The sequence below is a fragment of the Ammospiza nelsoni genome, chromosome 9 (assembly GCF_027579445.1).
Source record: "Ammospiza nelsoni isolate bAmmNel1 chromosome 9, bAmmNel1.pri, whole genome shotgun sequence".
Classification (NCBI taxonomy): domain Eukaryota; kingdom Metazoa; phylum Chordata; class Aves; order Passeriformes; family Passerellidae; genus Ammospiza; species Ammospiza nelsoni.
Window position 1 is genome coordinate 26566425 of NC_080641.1, and position 25937 is coordinate 26592361.

A 25937-nucleotide genomic window follows, 5' to 3' on the forward strand; every position below is an offset into this window, starting at 1 on the left:
ATTGCTCAGCACTGCCCACGGCTCCTGTGGCCCGGCAGGGAGGAGCAGGCCTGGGGATCCATGGCCTGCAGCTGGCATACAGGCTGCAGGATGCGCGTTTGATTCATTCCAAACCTGCCCCCGTGCTTATTTATGTAAACTCAGTGTTGCTCCGCGTTTGGGTGAGCTGCTGAAGGGTTCCCAGCTGATCTCTGCAAGTTTGCAGGTCCATGGAGCGTGTCGGGAGCGACCAAGGGGAGCCTTGCAGTGTGAGGGCGAGGCTGATGTGCCCTTGGGATCTGGGGACATCCAGACAAATCTCTGATCTGTGGCACATCCAGAGACATCTCTCGTCTCCATGGCACATCCAGACACATCTCTGATCTGTGGCAAACCCAGACACATCTCTGATCTGTGGCACAGCCAGACACATCTCTTCTCCATGGCACATCCAGACACATCTCTGATCCGTGGCAAATCCAGACACATCTCTTCTCCATGGCACATCCAGACACATATCTTCTCTGTGGCACAGCCAGACACATCTCTGATCCATGGCACAGCCAGACACATCTCTCTTCCCCATGGCACAGCCAGACACATCTCCATTGCACATCCAGACACATCTCTTCTCCATGGCATAGGCAGACACATCTCCGTGGCACATCCAGACACATCTCTGATCCGTGGCACATCCAGACACATATCTTCTCTGTGGCACAGCCAGACACATTTCTTCTCCGTGTCATGGCACCACTGGGCTCCGAGGGGCAGGAAGGAATCACTGAGCAGGGCCATGGCTGCCCAGCATGGCAGGAGGGGCAGGAGGAAGGAGGGAGTACAGGGCTCGGACAAGATTGATGGCCTCGTTGCCATTAAGAAAAAAATTAGCCGGTGGCGGCTATCATATTAAAGGGTGAAGAAGCCGTGAATTATTTTCTTAAAGATCTTATCACTTACAATGATAATTTTACCTTCCAAAAGGCCACTTTTAATGAGGCAAGGCAGGCAAAAAGTCATGATTTAATGCCAGATTTTTTTTTTCAAACACATTTTACTGCTTTTTTGTCCATGTTTAAAAAGCGCCGGTGACCTTTTTTTATTTAGCTTGCCCCAGGTGTAATGCTCAGTCTGATCCTCTCAGGGTTTATAACCTCCACAGAGAGTGCCTCTACCCAATGGAGAGATGATTTAAAGGGGAGGGAGAAATATGAAGCTGCACCACCACTCACACACAGCCCTTGCTCCAGCTTTGATGGTGGGAGTTGTGGAGGGGAGACGAGGGAGGAAGGAGGGTCCTCTTCCTCCAATATCCTCACTCAGACACCCTCTGAAGGGCAGCTGGCATGTACTGGCAGCCAGGCACGGATGAGCTGCCTGGTGGCCTTAACCCAAGGGAAAAGGGACATCTCAGCATCAAGGCTTGTTCCCACCATGCTGAAGAACCTGGTCCCATGGCAGAGAGCATCTCCACATCAGGCCTGTCTGCACACAGTGCCATGTTTTTGGGCTGGGATGCCAGAATTTGGGTCTGCCATGCAGCATGGGCATGCATGAGGGCTGGGAAAGCACCTTTTCCCTCCACAGCCACATTCCTAGAATGCAGTTGACAGAGGAATGGGAATTGTATCGCTACCCTTCCTCTGCTTACCCGGAGCAGTGTGAGAATAAGCAGAGTGGTGCAGGGAACAGCAAATCCTTGGCTTGGGGTGCTGTGGTCAGACATCCTCATTGCTCAGCCATTGGAAAACAGCCTCAACATGACAATCTGGGGTAAAAGAAGCCAAAATTGGGACTGTTGAGGCTTGCCTCCTGCAGGATTGAAAGTCACCCTGGTGGCGAGCGCCTTTTCTAATCCCTCAGCCTCTGAGCCTGCATCCCTGCCTGCCCCCATGGCTGCCCGAGAGGCAAAGTGTGGCACAGCACAGGGAAATGAGAAAAACAAATGAAGTCAAGTTCCCTAAGAGTGAAGGGGAAGTGTGACTTGGCATCTCTAACGCTGTGTTTAACATGCCGGCAAGGTATTTAAAATTGAAGTGCTTGCACACAATTTAAAAATAGACAGTTTATTAATCTAAACTGCAAGTGTATGTAGAAGAGGCCTCGAGATTGACATCTTTGGGATTAGTTTAGCCCTGCGTTTTTCCAGAGGTCATTGCCATGGTGCTCAGGAGGTTTGTGGAATAAATGGGGCCAGCATTCTTCCTAGAACCACACGCTAAAAACTAATACATAACGTTTAATTTACTGTCTCCATAGCTAGCCCAACCATTTTTCACATAATAATATTGGATTAGAGTTACCAGAAGCTGAGGGGGGGAGCAGGAGGCGGGCAGGGTTTGTCTGTCTGTCGTCAAGGAATGGGGAGATGGGTATTTTTTCCCCTTTTCTAGAATACATTGGAAGACAAAACAGATTTAACCCTCCCACCTCCAGGATGCTTGTCTTAGTAGGGCATTAACTGTTATTCTGTTATTGTGAGTCACAACTGAAGGCTTTGAGCCTCACCTCCCTGTTTTTTAGGACATGTGCAATCCTGCTTATTCAAAAATGGTCCTCACTCTCTATTTAGAAAATAAAGAAACGAAACAATACAAGGAGCTTTGAGACTGCACTCTGCAGAAATTCTGCAGAAATAATTGAGCTGTTCACCAAAGCCCATTAGCAGCTGGGTTTAGCCAACACATGAAGCCAGAGAGCCTCCCTGCCCTGCCCATCTGGAAAGTGAAGGCTGGGCTCTTGAGGCAGCCTGGGATGGATGCCCCCAGCCCCTTGGGTTCCCACTGCCCCTCCCAGTGCCTGGCATCCCTGTTGGGCTGAGCTGAGGAGCAAGCAAGCCCCAAGTTGTGGTCAGCACAGCCCTCAGTTGGCAGAAGTGGTTTTGTCCAAGGAAATAACCGAGCACCCCAGCAGGCAGCTCCTCTGTGACCCCTTTCAGGACATCACATCTGCCCACAGCCAGCAGAGCTGGGCTTTATGGCAGAGGTGTGCACTGCACACTGGGACATGCCTCTTGCCCTCAGGGCAGGGCTAGCAGCTCTCACCCATGGGGTTGAACTCAGTACCCAAACTCTCCTCCTCCACCGCCACCCCGAGCCTGCCTTCCCTCCATGCCCGTGCTGGCTGCACTGCTGGGCTGTTCTCCTGTCCAAGCCTGGGGGATTGCTTGCTGCTGACTGAACCAATTTGTATGCTGAGTCATTTTTCCACTTTCTCATATCTTTCCCAAAAATGCACATTTTTTCATGTTTCATTTCAGCCCAGAGGCAAATATTTCTGGAATACTTGCCTTTCTCCAAGGTATTATGCTTTTTACCAATGTTGTCACCACACTTGACCTGTCCAATTCAGATGATATCTACACTTCCCTTCACAAACACACACATCTCCAAGCAGTCATTTATTGTCAAATCTTGCCAGCTGATTCTCAGAAACAAACATCTGCAGAGCTGCATTTCCAGTGCACATTTTTTCACAATGTAGTGGGCTATATTTAGCCTAGTTTAGGTAATTTATAATTTTAGATAGAATTTTAAATTGCATTTTTCCCTCAAAGTACTCTAATCATCAAGTTCAATTGCAACTCAGTGTACATTTCTTCAGATGCTGTCAAGGTCCCATAGTAATTTTCCTGCTAGAGTTCACTGTGTGTAGAATTTAGACTTACCTACTATGGACTTGAAGTTTATCAGTGATCTCTTAGGTCTCAAATATCACAGAGCTTTTTAACCTTCTAAAAGGCCCTTTTTTCTCTGTGCTACTTATTAAAATAAATAGCATAATTACTGAAGGAAGAGGTAGTGCACTGCAAAGGTGCTGAGAGCTTTAGTGCAGTTTACAAAGCTATTGAGAGATTTAGTGGCACTTAGAAAGGGCAGAAGAGAACGTGTAAGCACTGCTCCACCTCAGCACTCCTGTGCCTTATCATGAGAATTTCTGGTGTGGTCCTCACATATCATTTCCAGCAGGGCCTGATTCTGCCCCAGCCACCAGACCTGGGGTAAAAATGACTGTCCCATTCGTTTGTACTTTCCTAGACCCAGCAGCCTGATCCCCTCATGGGGCAGAGTCCCTTGCAAAGAGCAGAGCCAGACCCACAGCCCAGTATTCCATCCCAGCACAGTTCCACAGCTCAGGAGATACTGTCCATGGCTTTGTGGACAGCTCAGAGATAGGCAGAGAGCTTGGCAGTGCTCACAACATGAATTTCTCCTTTCTCTTGCAGTCAATTTTGTTGTCGGCCTCAATCAAGCGGGAAGGAGATTCTCCGACAGCATCGCCCCACTCCTCAGATGACATCCATCACTCAGACAGATACCAGGTAAGCAGGTAGATGATGTTGCTGGTCTCAGCCTTAGGCAGGGAGCCAGCACAACCCAGTGCCCACAGCTCTCTCTGTGTGACAGCCTTGCTCTTGGCTATGCAGTCACTGCCCTGGTTCTCCTGCCCACATCATGGGGATGTGAACATTTGGCCCCTCACAGGACTGCAGAGGTGGGCTTTTGTCTGCAAATCTGACTAGAACCACTGTGGTATTTAAAAATGTTTTAAAATCTTTGTTGAGGTTTCTGTTGCATTATATTCACCATTTTGGTCTCATTTCCATGGCTATGTTTGTCATTACCCACCCTGTGCCCATTGAGAAGCGTTCAGAGAAGTGACCTTTTTTACTCATGACTCCCATCAAAGACAGAAATGAGTGGACAATCCACAGCCATGCCAGCCTGTTTTATAAAACACTTTCTTCCCAGAGGAGCAGCAGGTCTTGACTTTGGTGATGCAATGAGTAAATCTGAGGGAGATGGAGCAAGAAATGAAAAGGGGAGAGCACAAGTACAGCTTGGCTGGTTGTAAGTCCGGCTGTATTTTTGGGGCAGGCTGGCACACTTGACTCCAGCTCAACACACATCCAAGTCTTTGGCTGCAAGTCTGTACTCAGCCACTGGCTTCAAGTAGGCTCTGAAAGACAGCAGATAAATCAATGTTGGTCATCAGCACAGACCCACGCTTGTGTCCTCCTGCTGTGCAGACAGGCTGGGTGGGCTGAGGCTGTACCAGCGTGGCAAACACCTATCACCCTCTATTCTGTGGTGGTCTGCAGCCATACCCTGTGCCCAGGGTCAGGTAGGCACTCATATCTTTCTGCACCAGCCACTTTGCACATGCCAAGTCTGTGTTTGAGCCTGCAGAGAGAGGCTGATGACCAGTCCTGAGGCTCTTACTGAGCAGACCCAGTTATAACACATTTCTGAAGTTGGGTCCTGTTAGTAACAGATTTGTACATTTGTTGCCCATTATTCCATCCTCTGTCCTATTTATTGTTATACTATCAGTTGTGGATCATATTCCCATGTGGCTTTGAGGTATAACTTGGTGTCACGTCACAGCCGCTTTACTTTCCCATGAACAATAAAAGCTGGAGCAAAGCAAAAGAAGCAAAACCTTGCAGAAGACACAGAAATGTCTGTTTCAGGTAATCCTGCTCTCTTTCCTGCCTGTTTATTAAGGCTAATAATTAAATTATGTTCATTTCAAAAGAGCATGGAAGAGATTTTTGCTATGGCCCCTTTGTTGGAGAACCCCCCTCCCTTCCCACTCTGCCAGACATCAGTCTCTGTGAGATTGGTGGCCCCTTGCAGCCCTCTGTTCCTGCACATTTTTATTATGTCATACTCAAAGACAAATATTCTCAGCAGAAGCCCCTCCATGTGCTGAGTCCAGCTACTCTCTAATGTGCTTTAAGTTTGTGAGCATATTTTATGGAGGGTTGCAGCCCTTAATGCAAATGTGTAATGGGAGTTGTACATCTGCACTGCAGGGAGAAAACACCTCTAGGGCCTGATTTTCATTTATGCTTGTGCTGGCTGAGTTACGCTGCACTGGCAGTGTAAAGGGACCTCAGAGTGGGTGCCAAGGCTGTGTAAAGCCTCTGTGTATTCTCAATAAAGCCACAATATGAACGAGAATTCAGTCTGCCTGGCTTGCCAAGGGAAAAAGCCCAGGAAGCAGAGCAGAAGACTCTCACGGTGGTGATTTTAAGTGCTGCAAAATTTAGCTTTCCATATGCAGAGGTGTGCTGGAATTATGGCTGTCCCTTGTGTTGTGATCTAATCATGATTATACACTGTATTAGTAACATGCTAGAACGTGAGTTATTGGCGTTTGGGTTTTCAGAATTCCTGTGGCTCTGTTTTCTCAGTTTTTGTGCTTATGTACCAATGGGGAAACTTAGGGAAGGAGATTAATGAATAGGAGTGCTATGGAAATAGGGGCATGCACAGCACTAGGGCTGCTTGAATTGCTCCCCATGCTGAGAGGGGGCTGCAGTGAAGGCAGTGGGGGGCTCCTGGATGTGGGGAGGAGGCATCTCCTCCTCCCCTGAGCCAAGCCTGCTTGCTGGAGTTTGGTACATGGAGACTGATCATACAGAGGTAGTGGCAGCCAATGGATTTGGTCAGTAGGGGCTACTCCTCTTACAGTATGCTCTGTCAGATGGAGCTTTGAGTAAAAACAAAGCCATTTTAGTTACATTTAGATAAAGCTGTGAATACCCAGTGGAGAAATCAACAGCAAATTGCAAGTGAAACATCGTACTGCAAAGATGGCATTTCAGGCTAGAAGAGAGCCCACAGAATATTTGTGACTGAATAGCAAGTGTAGTGTAAGCAAAAGCCTAAAATGCTTGTCCAGGGAAGGCTCATGTCCCTCCCCCTGAGCTCAGGTAAGCGTGCTCCCAAAAGACAGCTCAATTCATTAAAAGGGTAAAGCCTACAATCAGCAGCTGTGATTTTATAAGTAAGCCATGTATGAATCCAGCTGCATGTTCAGCAGGCAAGCAGAGCTGGGATGTAGGACAGACTGCAAAGCTCACCAGCCAGCACTGAACTGTCCAGCTGCCATCATCATCTGGAGGCAGCAAAACATTTACCAGGGTGGTTTTTGTTTTCCCTCTGAAAAAGAACTGACAGACTGTCACAGGAGCCAGAGAGGAGACCCAAAATGTAGGTTTGATTCCAGGAAACAAAGTCTGAGGAGTCTAAAGAGAGGGGAGCAGATGGGATTTGTGTGTAAAGGAGCCTCTGCTGCCCAATTTGTAGCCCCCAGCTCTGTCCCAACTTCAGGCCGGTCTGCTGGGGCCATCCTCCTTCACAGTTGCAGATATGGCAGGGAAACCCATGAGACACTTCTGACCAGCCAGGTTTCCTGAACCATGGAAAGGAAAAGAGGGACGAGTGTCTGGAAAGCGCAGGCTTTGCCTGTAGGCAAGGTGTCATTGTGGTAGGGGCCATTTCTGGCAGGGCAGGCAGGTGTCAGTGCCCAGGAGCTGAGGTAGATGCTCAGCCTGGCCCCGGCAGAGGCAGAGGGTGTCAGCAGGCAGGAAGGATGTGCTTCACTTCCCGGGCCTCCACTTCCCAGGGCTCTGCTTTCCAGGGCTCCTCTTCCCGAGGCTTGACTTCCCCAGCCAGGGCAGGCCCTGGGGGCTCCGCAGCAGGGCCAGGCCAGGGCAAGAACCACAGTAGAGCCCATTGGCTACCTGCCTTTGGGTCCTATTACGCCTGGATTCTGATTCGCCAAGAGCTCTTGGGCCCCCAAGCTCTGATTGGGCAGAGGAACTTGGAGAGTGACATGGTGGTGTCTGATTGGTCAGTGCCTTTGTGTTATATTTAGGGCTAAGGCTCTGATTGGCCAGTGACGTTGAGCCTGAAGGGTGCTCAATCACTATTGGACAAGGAAATCAGGAAAGCCGTTTACCACTTGCTCCCAGGCTCTGATTGGTCAGCTGCCCCGGAGCAGCAACCTGCCTTTGGGGTATGATTAATCATGGCCCTTTGGGTTCCAGAGGGTCCTGATTCCTGATTGACCAGGAACTCCAGGGTCTCAGTAACCCCTGATTTCTGATTGGCCAGGCACCCCAGGATCCCAGTAATCTCCTATTTCTGATTGGTCAGGTACACAGGGTCCCCCCCTCGCGTAACCCCTGAATTTTGATTGGCCAGATCCTCCGCGTTCCATCCGCCCCGGGGCTCTGATTGGCCGGGCTCGCCGGGCGCTGCCGCCCCCTGTCGGTTGTCATGGGAACTGCCTGCTGAACTCTCACCCGCGCGCCGCGGGTCACATGACCGGGGCCAACATGGCGGCGGCCGCCGGGGGCTGATCGGCGGCGCCCGCCGGGCCGCGCCGCATCCACCCGCATCCCGGGCCCGCCGCCCGCCGCCCGCCCGCGGCGCCCGCGGCTATGCAGAGCGGCAAGAGGGGGCCTGGCGGCGGGGGCCGGGAAGAGGTGGGTGCTGCGGTGGGGGGGAGGCCCGCGGACCGAGCGTTGTCCCGGGGATGCGCGGGGAGTGGGGGGACCGGGCCGGGCCTTGTGTACGGGCGAGGGGCGAGTTGTTTGCATCCGCGTCCTGACGCTCTTGTCTCCCCTGTGCAGACCTTCCTGCGGGTGCGAGCGAACCGGCAGACCCGGCTGAACGGTGAGTGAGGCCCCCATGGCGCCTGCCCCTCCGGAGAAGTTTCCAGAGTTGGGCCGAGTTGTGTGGCACCCCCGTGTCCCCCGCACCGCAGGCCCGGAGCCGCCTCCAGCCCCGCCGGGAGGGCGCGGGGGCATCCGGGTGAAGCCCTCCACGCTCAGCCCCGGCTGTCCCCGCCGGGATCCCCCCGCCGGTGTAAAACAGGCCCCAAAGCCGTGTTTGCTGTGCGGGGCCCGGCTGCTGAGCTTCCACAGCTCACATGGCTGAATCTTGCAGTAAACTTTTAGGAAGCCTGAGCGTCATCTGACGTCATGGTTTGTTTTGTTTGGGTTTTTTTTCCTCTCACACCCACAGATGCTGGTGTGGTACTTTTATTCTCGTATCTATGGATGCTCGTAACAAGTAAACAACTGTTTCTAGTCGACAGTGGCCTGATTTTAAAAAACCAAATCAGACATCGTTTCAGAGAAAGGAAGCCCATCTCTCTGCTTTGAAATTGGAAAGAAAAGCTAAAAGGAAACTTTTTTTATTAGAGCTGAAGAAGTTGAAACTTTTCTCAAAGTTCAGAGGTCAGAACTTACTGTGTACGCAGAAACAATGTTCTGTCGTCTGGTTTTGTGCTGCTTGTAGCTACTTTAGTATGTAATATTTAGTCAGAATTTGCTTATTCAGGTTAATAGGAGGCTCATTAATCTCGAGCTTCCTGATGTGATAGTTCACTATAACACCTCTGATGAGCATTTGGAGTTTATTTAGAAGAAGATCTGCTTGAACAAAATAGCAAACAAGTTTAGAGTGTGTTGATAGAAAACATTTTGCTTGAATTTGAAGCCCTCCATGTTTATGTAGTCTTAAGCAAATAGAAGCTACTGATCCAGAACTTTGATAAGTTAGACACAGGTGAATTCAGAGCTAGCCTTACAATTTTTAAATATCAACCCAGAGGGCCAAAAAACAGCAAACTCCAGAAAGTGTTAAGCCATAGAACAAAGAAAGGAGTTACCTTGCACCAGTGACAGTAACTGCTGGCAGGTGCTCACTCTGCACTCCAGGATGAGTGCAGGAAGTGCTGGCAGGCAGACACAGAGTTCAGATGGCCCAGGTACACGAGGTGCTGCTCTCTGGGGACTTGTTTTGTGTGACCGAGGTCTTTGGGGTCAAGGATGTCAAACTGTTCCTTTATCATGGTTGGATAGCTAGGGCTAAGCTCTCTCCTTCCACCTTTTTTCAGGCCAGCAATTAAGGTACAGTCACCTTATTTTAAAGATTTTTTTTTTAAGTCTGAGCCAAATTCTTGGTGTTGTGGAGTCCTTCAGAGTGAGACAAAGTTCTCGGTGAGAGCGTGCTCAGCTGAACTGGTTCAGTATTGCTTTGTACTTTTGTCTCTGTCCCAAAGCAGGGCTGCAGCACAGTCTGGGTAGACTGTGATCTCCTTTTGGGAGCTCTTCTGGATGTTTTTGTGAACCTGTGCTCATCTGAAGGGAGGCAGGTAGTTTTGTACAGCATTTACATTGTTTCTGTTGGATGTTTTACTCTTCTTTATGTACCTTTCGTGGTACAGCTATATCCTAAATGAAGGAAGATATGTGCTGCCCTAATAGTGCTGGGGTTTCCTGTCTGTTCTCTTCTTCATCCTAAGATGAAGAGGGTCCAGATGTCAGGGAGCTGGATGCAGAAATTCAGGTGAAGTGCTTTGGGTCCCAAAGAAGGTCAGATTAGATCAGGACTGGTTCCTTCTGACCTTAGGTTTTTGTGACTGATCACTGCTGTTCCCAGAACATACCTGTAGTGATGTCTGGTCCAGGCTGCACCCAGCCACATGGTTGGGTGGGTTCTTCTGCTCCTTTCTCTGCATGTGTCTTTACATTTGTACTTCTGAACACTGGCTGCTTTCTAGTTTCTTCCTCCACATTTGTTTGTACTGAAATAATTGCAGTATTTGTAAGCTATGCCACCTAATTGTTGAGTAATTTGAGCAGTAATGCTTTCAATGGAGAACACTGGAGTGCTTTAGAGAAAAAAAAAAAAACTCTTATTTATCTATATCTCATGTTTTAATGAGCTTCTAATCAATCATGCAACTTTAGTTTCCTAATCCTGATTATTTTACATGAACAGAAGTTGTGTAGGACTTGTTCAAGGACAACTGACTCTTTGTTTCATATTCTCATTGACACACTGCAGGAACTTAAGATATAGCAAATGCAGTCTGTCAAATAAAAATCTATTTCATTTGTTTTATGATGTTTTATGTGTACTTTTCAATATTGTTGTAACCAGTTTATCTTGGTGTTTCTGTCATGAATTTATGAGCTGAGTTCCAGAAGCACTTCTGGAAACTCCTCCCATAAAAAGGACTCACAGTGTTTGCTCTTCTTTTACATTGTCCTTGACTCTAATCTTGGCTGCCCAGGCTGTTTGTGACTCAGTCTTGTTTGGACCTTGATGTTTTCCATCCTGTTGTGTTCATTTGGGAATGCTAAGGGAAGAGAAGGTAGAGAGGGAAATGTCTTCTGTGAGCTTCTGTTGGCCTGGCCACAACATGATTAGATCCTGATAGTAACATGGTTCACATGTACCTGACTGGCCAGAATTTTAATTCTTTAAGTCAAGCCTGTGACTTAAATTGAGCTGTAAGTAAGGCAAATGCATTTTCAAGCTCAGGAGCAGGAAATTAATGTTCTGTCTGTTAGGCTCTTGGTTAAGTGTTTGTATCACAACTGCCCTGTCAGCCTCAGTGAGTTAATCCTGCACCTCTCACCTGTGCTAAACTCACTTTCCAGAGGTTGTGTCCTTGTGAACCCAGGCATATGAGGTGCTGGTTCCTGATGAACCTGTGTGACAAAGGAAGCTTTTCTTTCATTTGCCTTATTTCCAGTGTTGCCAAACTGGAAACTTTAAGCCATCCTGTAAATTGATGCTTGTGGAGTTTAGCAGTGCAGAGCAGGTTAGGTAGTCATTCAAAATTGGAGGCACAAAGTTTGGCTTAGTGTATCAGAACATGGGTTCAGCAGGTTAAGTAGGTGCCAGCCTCTGAGAATAGTGTCACATTGAAGGTTGCTGAAAATCATCTGTGTGGAACTTTGACCATGCAAATCTGAAAGCTGCACTGAAATCCTTTTGTGAATCTGGCCCTTAATGTTCTTTTTCAGGCAGATGAGCAGCAAATTGTACTTAAGGTCTGAAACTGATTCCTTCTTGACCATCTGTTTTCTTGCTTTTGCTTCTTCTTGAGATGGCTTTTTGTGCACTGCCACTACCTTGCATCAGATACTGTGGACGAGTTTGATCATTCACAAAAGCTTTCTGTGATAGATCTAACAAAAGTAGGTACAGCCACTCCTCAGGTCTCCTGCAGATTTGCAGAGAACAGGTGCTAGCTCTTGTGCTTGAATATCTTTGGCATAAGTTTAGGGTTGTTTCCAAAGTTCTCAGGTGAGTTGTGAAGTAGGTCCTTACAAAGCTCCATTTGCACCTCCCTGACAAGGTGAAACTAGTTTTGGTGGTTACCCCCAGCCTGTCTCTCCAAACAGACCGTGCAGTTTATTGAACCACCAGCACCATGTCTTGTGCTTTTGTAGCTGATGGGTGGGGGAGGAATGAAGCTGGATGATTTTCACTGGAAAGGAGACAAAAATGCTTCCACTTAATTTGACTGGCCTGCCATTGCAGGAGCTGCTAATGATGTCTGCATAGGACTCAGGGGACCACTCAAACTGGTGGAGGGAACCATAAGAGATATTGCTAGTAACTTAATCATGGCCTTTGATGCTGCAGGAGAGATTGGTGCAATGTCCACTGCTAGATGCCGTGTGAGAGCACTTCTGAGGTAATTAGTGCTGTGTCCTGAAGGTGAATTTTTGCTTGGGGAGGGGAGCACCAGTGAAAAGTAGAATCCATTAGCTTTTCTCGCAGGAAGTTTGGCTGGACTAGAGAGTAACATGATCTTTAGGCATTAATAATGTTCAGCCTTGATGAGGAGAGCCCATTGTTAGAAAACATCCTCAGTCTCTTCTGCCAATAAGGCAGCAGTGGTGGCTTGGCTCCTTGTCTCTGTGCCTGTGGGAAGGAGGGACCAGTGTTCCCTCAGCAGCAGATGCTCTGTCGAGTGCAGTGGGGCTCCTTCTCTAGAGCAAGCAGCCTCTCACCTTGCACAGCCCCATATTAGAGAATTACATATCAGTGAAAGGAAGAGCAATTCCATAGCCAGCACAGCCCCTAGGTTAAGTCAGAGACCATAGCTGAGACCCCCCTGCCCTTGCAGAGGATCCCAGTTCTTGCTCACCTCTGTGTGCCACTTTCTCATTCATCTGCTGTGGTGACTTAAACTCCCCCTGTGCCTGATGGTTTCGTGTAATCTGAGGGAGAACATGCACTTGCAGCAGGAGCCATGTATAGGGTAATGTACATCTTTAAAAGTGAGGCCTCAGAGGTGCTGGAAGCCCTCTGATAGCCTAATAATAATAATTATTAATGCTAATAAAAACTAGTGAACTTCTCACCTCCTGGCAGAAGGTTGGAATAATAACTATAGAATCTTTGTGCAGTCAGAGGTAAGAATGGGTCAGTCTTGTGCAAAAACCTCCTTCCCTGAGTTCTGTCCTCTTTGTACATCCAGTCCTCAACTGGCTGCATTTTTGTCTTCCTGAATTATGGGAGGAAGGGAATGACTTTTTCTTTTTTTTCCCCTCTCTCCATGCTCCTGCGACAGGAGCGAGGGAGAGAGGGATTAGTGAGCTAATTAGAAATGATCGCATCTATCAACACTAATTAGCAATCCTGCGGTCTCAGTTGCGTGTTCTTTTGAGCTGCTCCCCTTCGGGACGGCGGCACAATCAGCCCCTGCCTTTGGGGCCGCTCCGTCCCCGCCGCGCTGATTGGAAGTGATGGCCGGGCCGGGCTGCGTGTGCGGGCCAGGGACAGCGCCGCTCGGATCTGCTTGCCAGGCTGCTCCCTCCCTCCCCGTCCCTCCTGTCACCAGGGGCACCCTTGGCCTCCGTGGGCACGGCGCTGCTGCCGCTGCTAATGACCAGAGAATGAAAAAGGCAGGGGGATTTGTTTTCAACACCTCTTTCCTCCGGTGGCTTTTTCACTTGTGGCATTGCAACTCGAAGGGATGCTGCTCTGCGGAGCTAAATGAGCCAAGATAGGGGCTGGCTGCTGGGTCTGGTGTGGAGCTGGAGCAGAGTGAGGTTCTTTCCCAACTCTGCACTAAAATTTCAGCAGTAGATCAGGTGCTTGTTGTGGTAGAATTGTCCCAAGAATTTATCTGTGGAAGATCCAAAATAAGTTGTCCTCCTTTTGTCACTGCTGCAGTGCATGGATTGGAGGATTGCAGTAAAAAAACCCTAAAAATACTAATAAATTTACCAGGCAGACTGCTCTAACTGAATTGTTTGGCCATGGGGAGTCCTACCAGAATAATTAAACTGCTCCTTCCCTGCATTTCCCTGTTAAAAACATGATGAGGTGAGAGAAATTTGTGTCTGTGATCAGGATAGAGGAGGCTTTGTTTCTGTGTTTCTCTCCAGATGGGTGTTTGCTGAGGAATGCTCAAGTCATGTCTGATTCCAGCCTCCTTCCATATTTTTTTCTGGCTCTACAGAGCTAGTGAGGCAAGGAAAGATCATCCTAAACTTAAATGAAAGAGCCATGCTGAAGGATACAGGTATGCACTAAACCAGAACTTCAGAAATCTCTTGGGCACTAAAGTCCAAGCCAGAAAGAGTGTGGCTTAACTCTGCCTAAATGAGAGGTTTGTGGAACTGTCAGTGTGGTGTACCCAGCACAAGAGAGGGTTGTGGAGCTTCAGCAAATAAAATTTAGAGAAACAATGAAAGCTGTGTTTTTGAGAGTCTGTGTTGTTCAAAGTGCCAGATATCAAAAACATTTTTGTTTTGGTCTCAAGTTGCTGTCTCTTACTCTAGGAATATCACATTTGCAGAATCCTTTCCAGCATGTGAGGAGAGGAGATGTATTTTTCAGGGAGTTTTCACACATATGCATTTCAATGAGGAAAAACGATGCTCACTGCTAATTTGAAGCTTTCTTAGTGCTGGAGCATGAGAGAGTATAGGTGATGATGAGGGCTCCGGAATTGTGGGAAAGTATATCCTAACCCAGAGAGTCCTGAGTCCAGGGAAGCCAACAAGAAAGTCTTGAAGGAGGCCTTTCTGGTCTGTGCTGATGTGTTCAGCTGAAACTTTATAATTCACTTGATGTGTGTGCTCTAAACTAATGCACTTGAGAAAACAATGAACAGAAACTTGCCTGTGCACTGGTCCTTCCCATCCTGGCATTGCAGAAGCTTTCTGTGATCGCTGGCTGCAGGGAGCTGTTGATCCCTCAGTGTTCAGGCATGAAGGCTCTCAGAGCATGCTGCAGTGCTCACAATGTCAGTAATGATTTCTGGCTAATGCAGCTTTTTGGTGGTGTCATCTCTCATTATCACACGGGCTTTCCTTGGGCTTTTTCTTGTCTCTCATTCAGAATTTTGACCTTCCTTATTAATTAAACAGTGACTTTCCTGCAGCCAGTGATTGAGTTATTCAGTAATACCTGCCTAAAGCTATCATAATAAAAGACAGAAGTTCTTTTTAATGCAAATGATTTGGTTCCAGATGTTTTGATCACATTAAACGATGGCTCAAATTAACCAGCTATTGGATTAAGCAACAGGCTACCTTGGCTGCTTTTTCTAATCATTGTGATTCCTAACATGTTTGTTTCCCAGAGCATGCTCTCAAGAAGGCAGTGTAGTTCCTAGTTTTCATGAAATAAAAACAGTAGAGAGACAGAAGCTATCTAGCATAGATCCTGTGTTTTTCGTAGCAAATCTCTTTCCTTTCCATAAAATTTGCCTGCTACCAAGATGGTGCTTTGACTTGTTTGTGGTGGTCTGAGAAGGAGTTTTTCAGGGCGTACAGGAAGTTTTGTGGTTCTGGAAGTGACTGTTAAATACCTTGTCCAAGGCTATCAGGTGCTACATCATCCTTCCACATTCTAAGCAAGTTCTTGTAGAGGGAATAGACATGTTAATGGAAGGACCTCAGACTTAAAAGGCAGAATTCAAAACAGGGTTCAGTGGCTTTATCACTCAACTTTGAAAACAATTTCAGGTTTCCAAGGCAAAGATTTTAACCATTCTAATAACTTACCATGGGATGTGTAGCAGATATTCTTCTGGTTGTTAAATTGTGAATAGCTGCCTTTGTGGAATCAGAGTGCTCAGCCAAAGGTTACAGATATCCTCTGAAAAGTGCCAAGTAACAGTCTCTGTTCTGTTCATAGAAGTCAGAATTGGGAGTTACAATGGGATTTTCTGCTGTGAAATCTTAGCATTTTTGCCAAGGGTTTATTATTTGGAGCTGAGCCAAAACTGGACCGGCAAACTTGACGTCTTCCTTTTTTGTTTCTTTTCTTCCCTGGTTTCTCCATGCAGCTCGGATTGGAAAAATGAAACGGAGGAAGCAAGACGAAGGGCAGGTATGTCCCCTCTGCAGCCGGCCCCTGTCAGGATCCGAGGAGGAGATGAGTAGGCATGTGGAACAATGCCTTGCAAAGGTAGAGGCGCAACAGGATCACCAGCTGCCATTCCCTTCTCCCTACTCCCAGCTCTGTCTGTAGTTGTCCTAATGTGGGGCAAAAACTAACATTGCTGAGCTTGCAGGCAATGCTAACTGTCTCCCTAAGATCTGTAGTCACTTCTTTGTCTGGGAAGATGGATTTTTCTGGATTTTTATTTTCTGTTCTGTTATGGAAGTCTAATTTGTAGATTTTAAAGGTGGAGCTATTGAAATTTATGAACCTTTGTAGGACTTCAGGCATCCTGTGTAGCACAGGAAGAACAGTTTGTTCTGATCCGTGCCTTTGACAGCATTACAATTGTTTGTTGGGTTCTTTTGTAGCAGACTGGGATTTTTAAAGGTTGCATGATCATCTTTACTCCAGGGAAGTTGCATTTAAGCAGAACCGCTGTCTTGCTGTTCATCCCAAAAACAGCAAGGAAGGAGAAACAAGCCCCAGGGGAGGGAGAGAGTTTTGTCAGAGTTTTGTCATAGGGCTTTTTGTTCATGTTTCTCAAGAAAAACCTTCAATAGAGGACTTGTTGCCTCGAGAGGTGCATAGTATAAAGAGAGGTGTATTTTGATCAGTATGCCCTGAAACTATGTTACAGGAGAACACTTCTGCTAGGGGTCAAAAGAATGTTCCTCCATGACAGAGAAATTTTGCTTGCAAGGCAGGGGAATGCATGTTGAAGTGAACACCAGCATTGTTGTAGGGATCAGACCTTATATTTCCTTGAGTAAAAATTATGAAACTTGCAACTTGTTTAATCTTAGATTGTCAAGTTCTTCCAGTACCTATTTACTTCTAGTTTAGGTTAGCAGGAACAGGAATGGGAATAGAGGCTGCTGTATGCTCTATACTTAGCTGTCCTGCGAGCAGCCCAGCTTTTCTTCCCCATCCCACCACGAGTTATGAACCCCAAAGAGCCATTTTGTGCATCTCAACACTCTGCCCCTGCTCTACCCCATGCAGAGAGAAGGTTCGTGCATGACTGAGGATGACTCTGTGGACATCGAGAACGAGAACGGCAACCGCTTTGAGGAGTACGAGTGGTGCGGGCAGAAGAGGATACGGGCCACTACTCTCCTGGAGGGAGGATTCCGAGGTGTGCAGTGTTCCGGGGGCACTTGTAAACCATTCTGCTGTGGAATTTCATCATTACCTATCTTTAAAGGGAGGGACGCAGGGATTTCCCTTCCACAAAAGGCAGAATCATCAGCCTTTTTGCCTGAATGTAAAGTGATTTCAGTTTTTTGTCCCTCTTGAATGATGGGAGTCAAAATTTGTGCAAATCTTTAACGAAGCGTGGGGATATTTCTTTCTCAAGGAATGTGGCTGAGGAGGGAATGGGTAGATCATGTGGGGAAAATAACATTTTATATCTCACACGTAGTAAGAAATACATGGAAATATGTGAAGAGAGGGAAATAGAAATGAAATTGTAAAAATTCCCAGCCTGGAGTGACGAAAGCTGGTGTATCAGCCTCTGGTGATGTATTGGAGGTGACAGCTAAGTCGCTTTAGCACCTGCATAAAATATTAAAGGGCCAGTTGTGCATTTATCACTCCATCCCTTTTAAGGTTGATAAATGAGAATCCAGGAACCTGCTCTGCACCTCCAGCACTGCAAGCCCTTAGGGCTCTCAGACAAACACATTTTATTTTTCCTCCTTCTTTTGCTCCTTCCCTAGTGATGGGGAAATCAGTTACCAAGGAGAGAGTGAGTTATGGCAAAATTTGACCTCTTGTGAGCTTTATTGGTGAATGTAATTTTAGCTAGAAACCTGGCCCCTTTCTTACATTCAGCCCTTTGGCCTCAAAGAGGAGGATTTACTAAACTGTTCATTGGCATGAACCTCAGGCACTCATGAGAGTTTCTCACAAGCAATCCACGTAGCGCATGCTTAATGAGAGGAGGAACGCTGGCTCCCTTCGTTCAATAAAGAGGATGGGATGTGATCTCTTCCTATATCAGCTTGGATTTTAATTTAAAATATCTCAAGGGGAAAGGCTACTGCATAAGGGAGTTGGACTTAAAAGCAAGCCGTGTGCTCTGCTAAAACCAGGCACTCCTGATCTGCTCTTGCTTTCCTCTGAAATTAAATTGTAGCTGGGTTGTAGCAGAGCAGTTGATAAGGAGCAGCTTCTTCAGGCTTTAAAGGACCCCCAATGAAGCTCATGCTATTACATGCTGTGTCAGCAGCCTAACTTTTTTTGTGACTGCATGGAGAGTTGTGTCTGTGCATGATTCCATATAGAGGCCTGATGAGACCATGCAGGATCTTAAACTGTGTTCATGTAGCATAGACTACACTCTGTAGCAGGGAGGCATGGGATGTCTGTGTGCCTCTGTTGTTGTCATTACTGCTAGCCCTGGTTAGAAAAAGCTGTTAAGTTCATCTCTTCCCCTTTTTTTGTGCTTGAGTGGTTTCTTCCTTCATCCCCACCAAACACCTGCATTTGAGGAGAGCACGCTCTTCCACTTCTTTGGTGTAGACATGGTGCTGTCTTTGTCTGGTAAATGCTCCCAGTTGCTTTTGAGTTAATTCACTGAAGTGTGATCTGAATCTTCCACATTACCTTGGTCATGGGGATACTTTCTTTCAAATGAGGCTTCAGGTGGACAATATCTGTGTAATTGCTGTAGTTAGGCTGGGTAAATGTTTTTCTTAACAACTTTCTACCTAGTATTTTGGAATAGTCAGACAATATGTACAGGGTACCTACCTACTCTGTGCAGGAAGTTGTAAAATTTGGAAAGCCAGAGCAAAGCTGGAGTGATCTCCTATAGCTGGCTGATTGCATTTATTTTTAATTAAGTTACACTTTTTCATGCTCTCTTTTGTGGCTCTCCTATTGTTGTCTCTGACTGCTGCATTCATGGGTCTCCATCACTCAGGACTGCTATGTGCACTCTCAGGTAACCTTAAGGTGACTGTCTTTCTTCTTTTGCTGCCAGTGTTGGCTCTTGCCAGACAGAATTCTTAATTTACAGCCCTGAAGCACAGCACAACGTTTTGTAGATGCTTTCTAATGCTTAAAACTGCTTTGTCTGGAGTTGGCAAGGCCCTCGTTAACCCCTGTCACCTGAGGCTTTGCATTTGGCTCTGTTCCCTTTGCTGAGAAGTAGCAGTGATGTGGAAATCAAATGTCTTTTATAATGCCAGACAGCCTTTACCAGGCTACAGGGATGTCACCAATGTCTAAAGAGATGACATGGGGAAATACATAAAACCGGAGGGGAAAATAGATGGCCATGTGTCTCATTAATTTCAGTTTTAATGGTGTGTTGCTTTGAGGAGATGTCACAGCTGGGTGAAGGGGGAGCAGGACACTGTGGCCACTGTGTGTTGCACATAAGTCCATTGGGCAGCATTACAGCAGTGTCTCAACACAGATCCGGACTTTTTTATCATTTTTGGTTAGGGGACAAGGTTCATATCACCCTCCACATGAGGAAAATTCTTTGCCACTTATATAGGAAATGCTGACAGATTCTCAGTTGGTGTAAGGTTGAGAGACCTTAGGGTTTTTCTTCCTAAAAACAGAAGCCTCAGGGAAATGAGCAGCCCTGTTTGGGTTTTCTGGAAGGTGGACTAAAACGTAGAAGCAATCACAAGCTGAAACTCTCACTTGTAAAGTTCCTAGGATGACACTTTCCTGCTTCCAAAGCATTTGCAGGAAAATCTTGCTCTTCTGACCTGAGAAGCTGTCTTAGAAGCTGGAAATTATTTGTCTTCTCTGTTTATTACAGCTGCCAGCCCCCAGTCAGGTCTAGTGTGGCAGAGCCATAGCACACCTTCTTGGCTGCCGCAGCTTGGCATACCTGAGGCAGCAGGTAGAACAGGCTGTGGCAGCACATAGGAATATGACCTGAGAAGTGCAGGGATCAGTGTGTTGTCTCTGAAGCTGTTGGGTTTGCTGAAGGATTTCAGTAATATTTAGTACTTCCAGCTGTCCTCTTGGCTTCTTAAAATTTGCTGTCATTCAATTTGCTTTGCAAAGCTGGAAAGAGGTAAGGTGTAAATTAAGATTATTGGCAATTACATAGGGTTTGGAGCCACTTTGTTTCAGCAGAGGTGCTGCTTGAAGCAGCGGTTTGTAGGAGAATTTGTGGTTCTCCTTGGAGGTAGGTGCAGAATAATACCAGCATGAAATATCAAACTGTTTAAATCAAGTGTGTACTTCAAAATGTAAAACTGTACTGATAAAATAATCAGATATTCCCCTGCCTCAGTACAATGTCACAAGACTAAAATTTCTCTGGAAATACCTGAACATTCAGTAACTATCTCTCCCCATGTCTCTGAATCATCTCTCTCTGAAGCTCGTTGTTGCACGGGATTATTTCATGCCACCTTTAATGAGTTTCTGTGTTTTGGATGCCAACAAGGCTTTGCAAGTGAAAGCGTCAAGTGGCTTCGTCTCTGATATGGGGTTTGTTGGGGTTTTTTTAATGCTCAACATATTTGTAGCAATTCTTCTATTCCAGTCCAGAATGGATGCACGTTACCCTCAGTGTTTACACTGTAAGGTTATCCCTTTAAAGAATTCCTGAGGGAAGTTCAAAAGGTTTTTTTTTTTCTTTGAAAGATTCAGTGTCTCTTTTTGTGTGTATGTTTCTTACTTGAAAGAAGGGAAGGGAGGGGGGAAGTGGAAAAAAAGTGCTTTATCTGAAAAGAATCACATCAGCTTCACACTGATAGAAGCTGCTGTCATCTCTTAAACGGCTTAGCACAGTCAAAAGGCAAGAGGACTTAAAACAGTGTCTTACACAGGGATCGATGGGTGGAACACATAACTCGTAACTGCAAAAAAAAAAGCAGCTCGGGGGGAGAGATAACGGTAATGATTGCATTGAGGGAAGCTTGAGGGAGGCTTGTTCTTTGTAACACAGCTTCAAAGGTGTCTGGACTGGTGCCTAAGCAAACTGTCCTGTGAAGTTGCTGCCTCTGTAGGTCTAGGGAAGGTGGGGGAGTGGGGGATGCTTGCACCCTTCTGTTTCTTAACAGATGGGACAAAGATTAGTAAATGCCAGGTTAGCGGTTCCCTTCTGCTGCCTCAGATTTGAGGAGAGGATTTTGTCACTTGGTCCCTTTCTGTCCATTCTGGGAGGCAGCTTGCCCGGGAGAGGGGATGGAGCAGAGCAGGGCTGCGCGGCTGGGGAGCTGGGTGTTGGGCGGGATGTCAGTTTATCGATCGCACCTCAGTCAGGAGAGCTGCGGGCGCAGTGCTCTGAGCACGAGCGGCAGCGTGCTTAATGTGATTGAAAGGCAGTTAAAATGGCGGTGACCTTTTCAGGGGGAATTAGATTGCCTGCCAAGAGTGGTTAGAGGGAGTGATAACGCCAGCTTGAGGAAGCTGTCCAGTCTGCTTCAAAGGGAGAGAGACAGGGAAAGCAAGCTGGCAGCAAGTACCATTTAAAGCACGAACCGTGCAGTCTGATAGAACAGAGATTGCTGTCCTCTTTAGATATGAAAGAATTGAAGAATTGTAGCTAAGTTCTCTCCACCCGCCCCGTCCTCCTCTTCTCCCCTCCAGCTCCCCCACCAAAAAGCCTGCCTCTAGGTGCAGTAGCAAGCAAGTCACCACTGCTCTTCTCAGTTTCTTTTGCTTTGGCAGATCAGTTGCATCAAAAATAAAACAAAAGAGAGAAAGACTTTAAAAATGTTAAAATGGCAAGCAGGGCATTTTCAGGGAAGGATACTTTCTAAGAAAGATCAACGTGACAAGGATCTGTCTGATAGACTGTGATACTCTTGAAGAAGGAAAAACACACAGGGATTACTTAACTCTGAAGTTTGTCTTTATTTTTCTGGTATTTCTTTTTATTTCTCCATGCAGCCCTTCTCCCAAGCTCTTGGCTCTATTTGCTAATGTCTTACCAAGAGAAAAGAACAGCACAACTAAGTGTATGCATAGAGGGACTTGGTAAAGCCTTTATAAGCTGTAACAAACTACAGTTATCCTTGGGGGTCCATTTGCATTGGATCTCATGTCGTGTACAATTAGGGCAGCTGCCTGGAAAGTAGGACTGTATTAAAATGCTTAAAAGTTTGTAGCAAATGACTGAAGTCCTCGCACTGCCAGCTTTCTGTCGACACAGAATCAAGATATGCTTCAGTTTGAGCAGTAAATTTTGTAGAGGCAGCCTTTGTCCAGTGTGGGTTAGTTGTCCCAGAAAGAGCATTGGGACAGTATCTGTATTCTCCTCCAGCTTGTTCTTCTTCTAAATCCATGGAGCATTAGAATCATTCTTAATGTGTGAAGTCCTGGCCTCAGAATCTAAATAGATACTTTTTAGTTCTCCTACCTCAGCAACAGGTTTTTGTGATTACAGTGACTTCTTGGATCTGGTAACTGCCTGGCAGGAAGCTCCAAATAGAGGGGGAAAATTCACTTGTGCTTCTCTTTGCAATTTCATGAAAATGGAACTCTACAACAGAAATCTGTATTTGACAAGTATGTGGAAACTGAAGCATGGAGAAGCATCTTCTCTAGTGTTAAAAAGATAGTAGCAGTGGCGACAAACCTTTAAAGTCTTGCTCTGGAGTCTCACCTAGTAGCCAGCTGTGCCCTCTTTTTCAGATAAAATATAATGAGACATGCAGGGAAGCTTCAAGAGGCATGGAGACTTCCTTTTTTTGCATGTCAGGAGATTCAGGCTGCATTTAACGTTATACTGGTAAGAGGGTATAAACTGATCTATTCAAATGCAGCAAAAGCATTTGAGCTGAACAGTAAATGTGTGTCTTAAGAGGCTGTGTGGGAAATGGGAGGTGTCACTGGCATATTTAGGCCTTTTGAATGAGTGGTCTAGTAACTAGAATCATCATTGCTGCTGCTGTGTAGATGAGCCAGAATGCATTCCTTTTATCCTGGTAAGCTAAAGCAAACTTCAACTTGGGTGCAAGAGCAGTCTGTGTTAAGAGTACAAGGAATCTATGCTGAAATTCTTAATCTTCCTCCCATTTAGCAAGAGCTCAACTCCGTGCATTTCTCTGCCATGTTTCCAGTGTCAGCATCTCTGTCTAAGTTGAATTTGTCTGTACATCAGAGCATCTTTCTGGGCCTCTCAGCCCTTGAATTTTAGCCTTCCTATGTTCAGGTTGCTACCTTCTGCTGGGCACTTCCACCATTTGTAAGCTTCCAAGTGGGCAAGATGTATAAATTCCATGTTTCTCAAGTGCTTAGTCTGTGCCTTATGCCCCTTATAGAGGGCTGCTGAGCCCCAGAGCACCTGTGTCCCTTACCTCAGCCCTTGTGTAAAAGTGGTAATCCTGGTAATCCCTCCATTGCAGCAGCACAGTAATTTGGATTTGTCTGATGGAGTAGCCCAAGCACTTCTTAACGTTTGCACCTCTCTCCTTTGAGAGCAAGTACTTGCCCATAAAGTAATAGTTGACCTAAAAATGCTAACAAAGTCTGTGTGCATAGTGCTAGATACAGTAATCACATGGGCTGCACCTGATTCTTTCTCTGTAGTTTGTGTCTGCATATAGAATTTGAAGGATTCTGTGGTTAATTAATATCTGTTAAGTATTGTCCTGTATATTAATATCATTAATTGGCTCTAGTGAGCCAGAAAAACAGATTAGAATAGTATGTGATTTAAGAAGAAAAAAACCTCTCACCTTATGTGCAAAAGCCAGCATGACTTGCTATGTAACTGATGTCCAGTGTCATGTGTGTTTGAAGTTCACATAATTCTTCAAGGAACACCATTTCCTTCATTTTGGAACACAAAGTAATCAATGGGACTTAGGAAAGTAAAAATAATTTTAACCGGAAAAAAAGAAATTGGTGAAGATAGCCATTAAAATTTCTCATTGCTGATTGTACATTTTTGTTAACTTGAATGCATACAAAATAAAATAATTAATTTTTATGTTCCAACTGCTAGAATGCATTATCTGAAAGGAGCACAATCAAGTAAACCTTGGTGGTCGATTTATGTAACACCAACAGCCATTCTAACTAGGAAAAGATTTTCTGCAGGAAGAAGTGGAATTCTTTCCCTTTTCCAGTATTACATATTGTAGTTGGGGCATGAAAAGGGATATCTGTTAACCCCTTCGTAGAGAAAGGAAGGGGGAAAAAAAGAAAACAGAAAATGCAGTTGTAACACCATGAAAATTAGCAGGGGGAGTAAAGGAGTAGGTAGAGCACCTGAAACTACTCCTTTTTTGAAGCAGACTGAGTTTCAGTTGACAGTTCCTTTAAACTTCAGGTTTTGTAGATCTCAGACATTAGTTGCTCTGCAATCCAGTTTTCTACTGGTCTGTTTTGAAAATCATAGGCTTTAAGATAGTAATCTGATAAATTTTTAATTTTTTTCCCTCGAGGGAAAATTTTAATTTTTTAATTTTTTTCCTCGAGTGCAGTTTTTGCTAGAGCTGCAACCTGCTTCTTGGACACTCAGGTCAAGCTTGAGCTTTAAGCACACAATAGTTGATTGACGTGATTTTAATAGCATTTTAGAATACAGTTGTTAAGTCAGGGGCAGTGAGATGTTCCTGAAGGAAAGAGGGAGCACAGGTCTCAGTGGCTCTGAGCAGCTCCTGTCTCCGTGTGTCGCCTCCTGCGCGCGGCGGTGCAGCGCATTATCGAGTGGTGCCCGGAAAGTGCCTAACTGCGTTTGACACACGCCAACTCCCTGCCTCCACACTGGATAATTGCATTGTCAACTGTTCAGCAAAGTGGCAGGTGACACTGCAGCCGGATTGATTGTCCTACTATGGAGGCTCCCAAGACTGTCAGCCACCCAATCGATAGAGTTTACACAAGACACTGTGACTGCATCTGTAACTAATTTCAGTTTGAACCTCGCAAGATGCGGCTGTCCCTGTTTCCTGGCCTCTCTTCTTTGCTTGCGTCTCCTCCCTGGACAAGGAAGTTGTTTTTCCATGAAAGCCCGGTTTTATTTCTTGTTTTGGAGCTGGAAGTGAAGAAATCAATGGTTGTTTTGTGGTTTCAGAGTTGAGGGCATTACAGCACATGGCTAACTAGCAGCTCCAGTTTTGCAATCAATAGACTGATCAATTGATTAAATTAGCACTGATTTTTCTTTCTTCTTTCCAGCCTAGAAAAGAATTAGTTTGGGAGAAAAAGCACATGTGTTTGGCCTATGAAATTTAGCCTTTGGTTTTTCCAGTCCTTGGTTGCCTTTCCCCCATGAATACAATCTCTGTGCTCATCATTATTTAAAGCAAAGTGCATTGAGCCCCGCCACTGGCAGCAGCCTGCTGTAAGCCAGGGTGTCACATTCAGCTGTTCACCAGCCTTGCAGCTTCATGCTCGGCTGCCTTAGAAAAGTCATCCTCCGAGCTCTGCTGTGCTGCTTTATTATTGGCAAAGTTGCGACATTCCTGTGATCCCTGTCAGTGGTGCTTATTGATCCAGTGATGTGAATCTGCTTAGTGATTCAAGATTACTTTAATTCTCCCTCTTCCTTTTTTGTTTGTTTCCACCCTCTCCCCAGGGGAACAAAACCTTTCAGATCCACTTTTCCCTAACTGTGGAAAACGAACTGTAGCTGCAGAGACCATGGCTGTTGCTGCTGCTTTTGTAGTTCAGCTCCAGGTTTTGAAGAGCAGCCTTTGAGATAGACATGAGGCTGTTCTCACCTTCCTGTATCACATCAGCATGAGGCTCTGGGAGGCAGCCATGAATTGTTAAACCCGATCAGACCTTTGGTCCGGTCCGAATGTGTTTTCCCCTCTGCAGCCATAGTCTGTACCTGATGAGTTACAGGAGGCACAAAAGACATCTCTGGAATATTCCTCAGTGCTGCAAAGGGTGGGGAAGCCTCTTCCTGAGCCTTGCAGCAGCCAGCTCTTACCCTGTACAGCAGTGCTTGCCTGCCCTTTGTTCAGCATGCTGCTGCAAAATTATGGTAATGGTCATAAAATTATATGGCCC

General features: G+C 46.1%; 1 protein-coding gene across 2 annotated transcripts in view; it reads left to right on the forward strand.

Annotated features, from left to right (window-relative positions):
- Positions 1 to 25937, forward strand: part of RNF220 (ring finger protein 220) — a 214594-nt gene that overhangs the window by 151372 nt on the left and 37285 nt on the right. Inside the window, exons 6-9 of one of the 2 annotated variants that reach the window (XM_059478087.1) lie at positions 4205 to 4300; positions 8408 to 8450; positions 15889 to 16010; positions 16989 to 17121. In XM_059478087.1, the coding sequence (XP_059334070.1) occupies positions 4205 to 4300; positions 8408 to 8450; positions 15889 to 16010; positions 16989 to 17121 (394 nt within the window). Of the gene's footprint in view, positions 1 to 4204; positions 4301 to 8089; positions 8261 to 8407; positions 8451 to 15888; positions 16011 to 16988; positions 17122 to 25937 lie in introns of those variants that run through there. The other variant, XM_059478088.1, reaches the window with a different exon arrangement.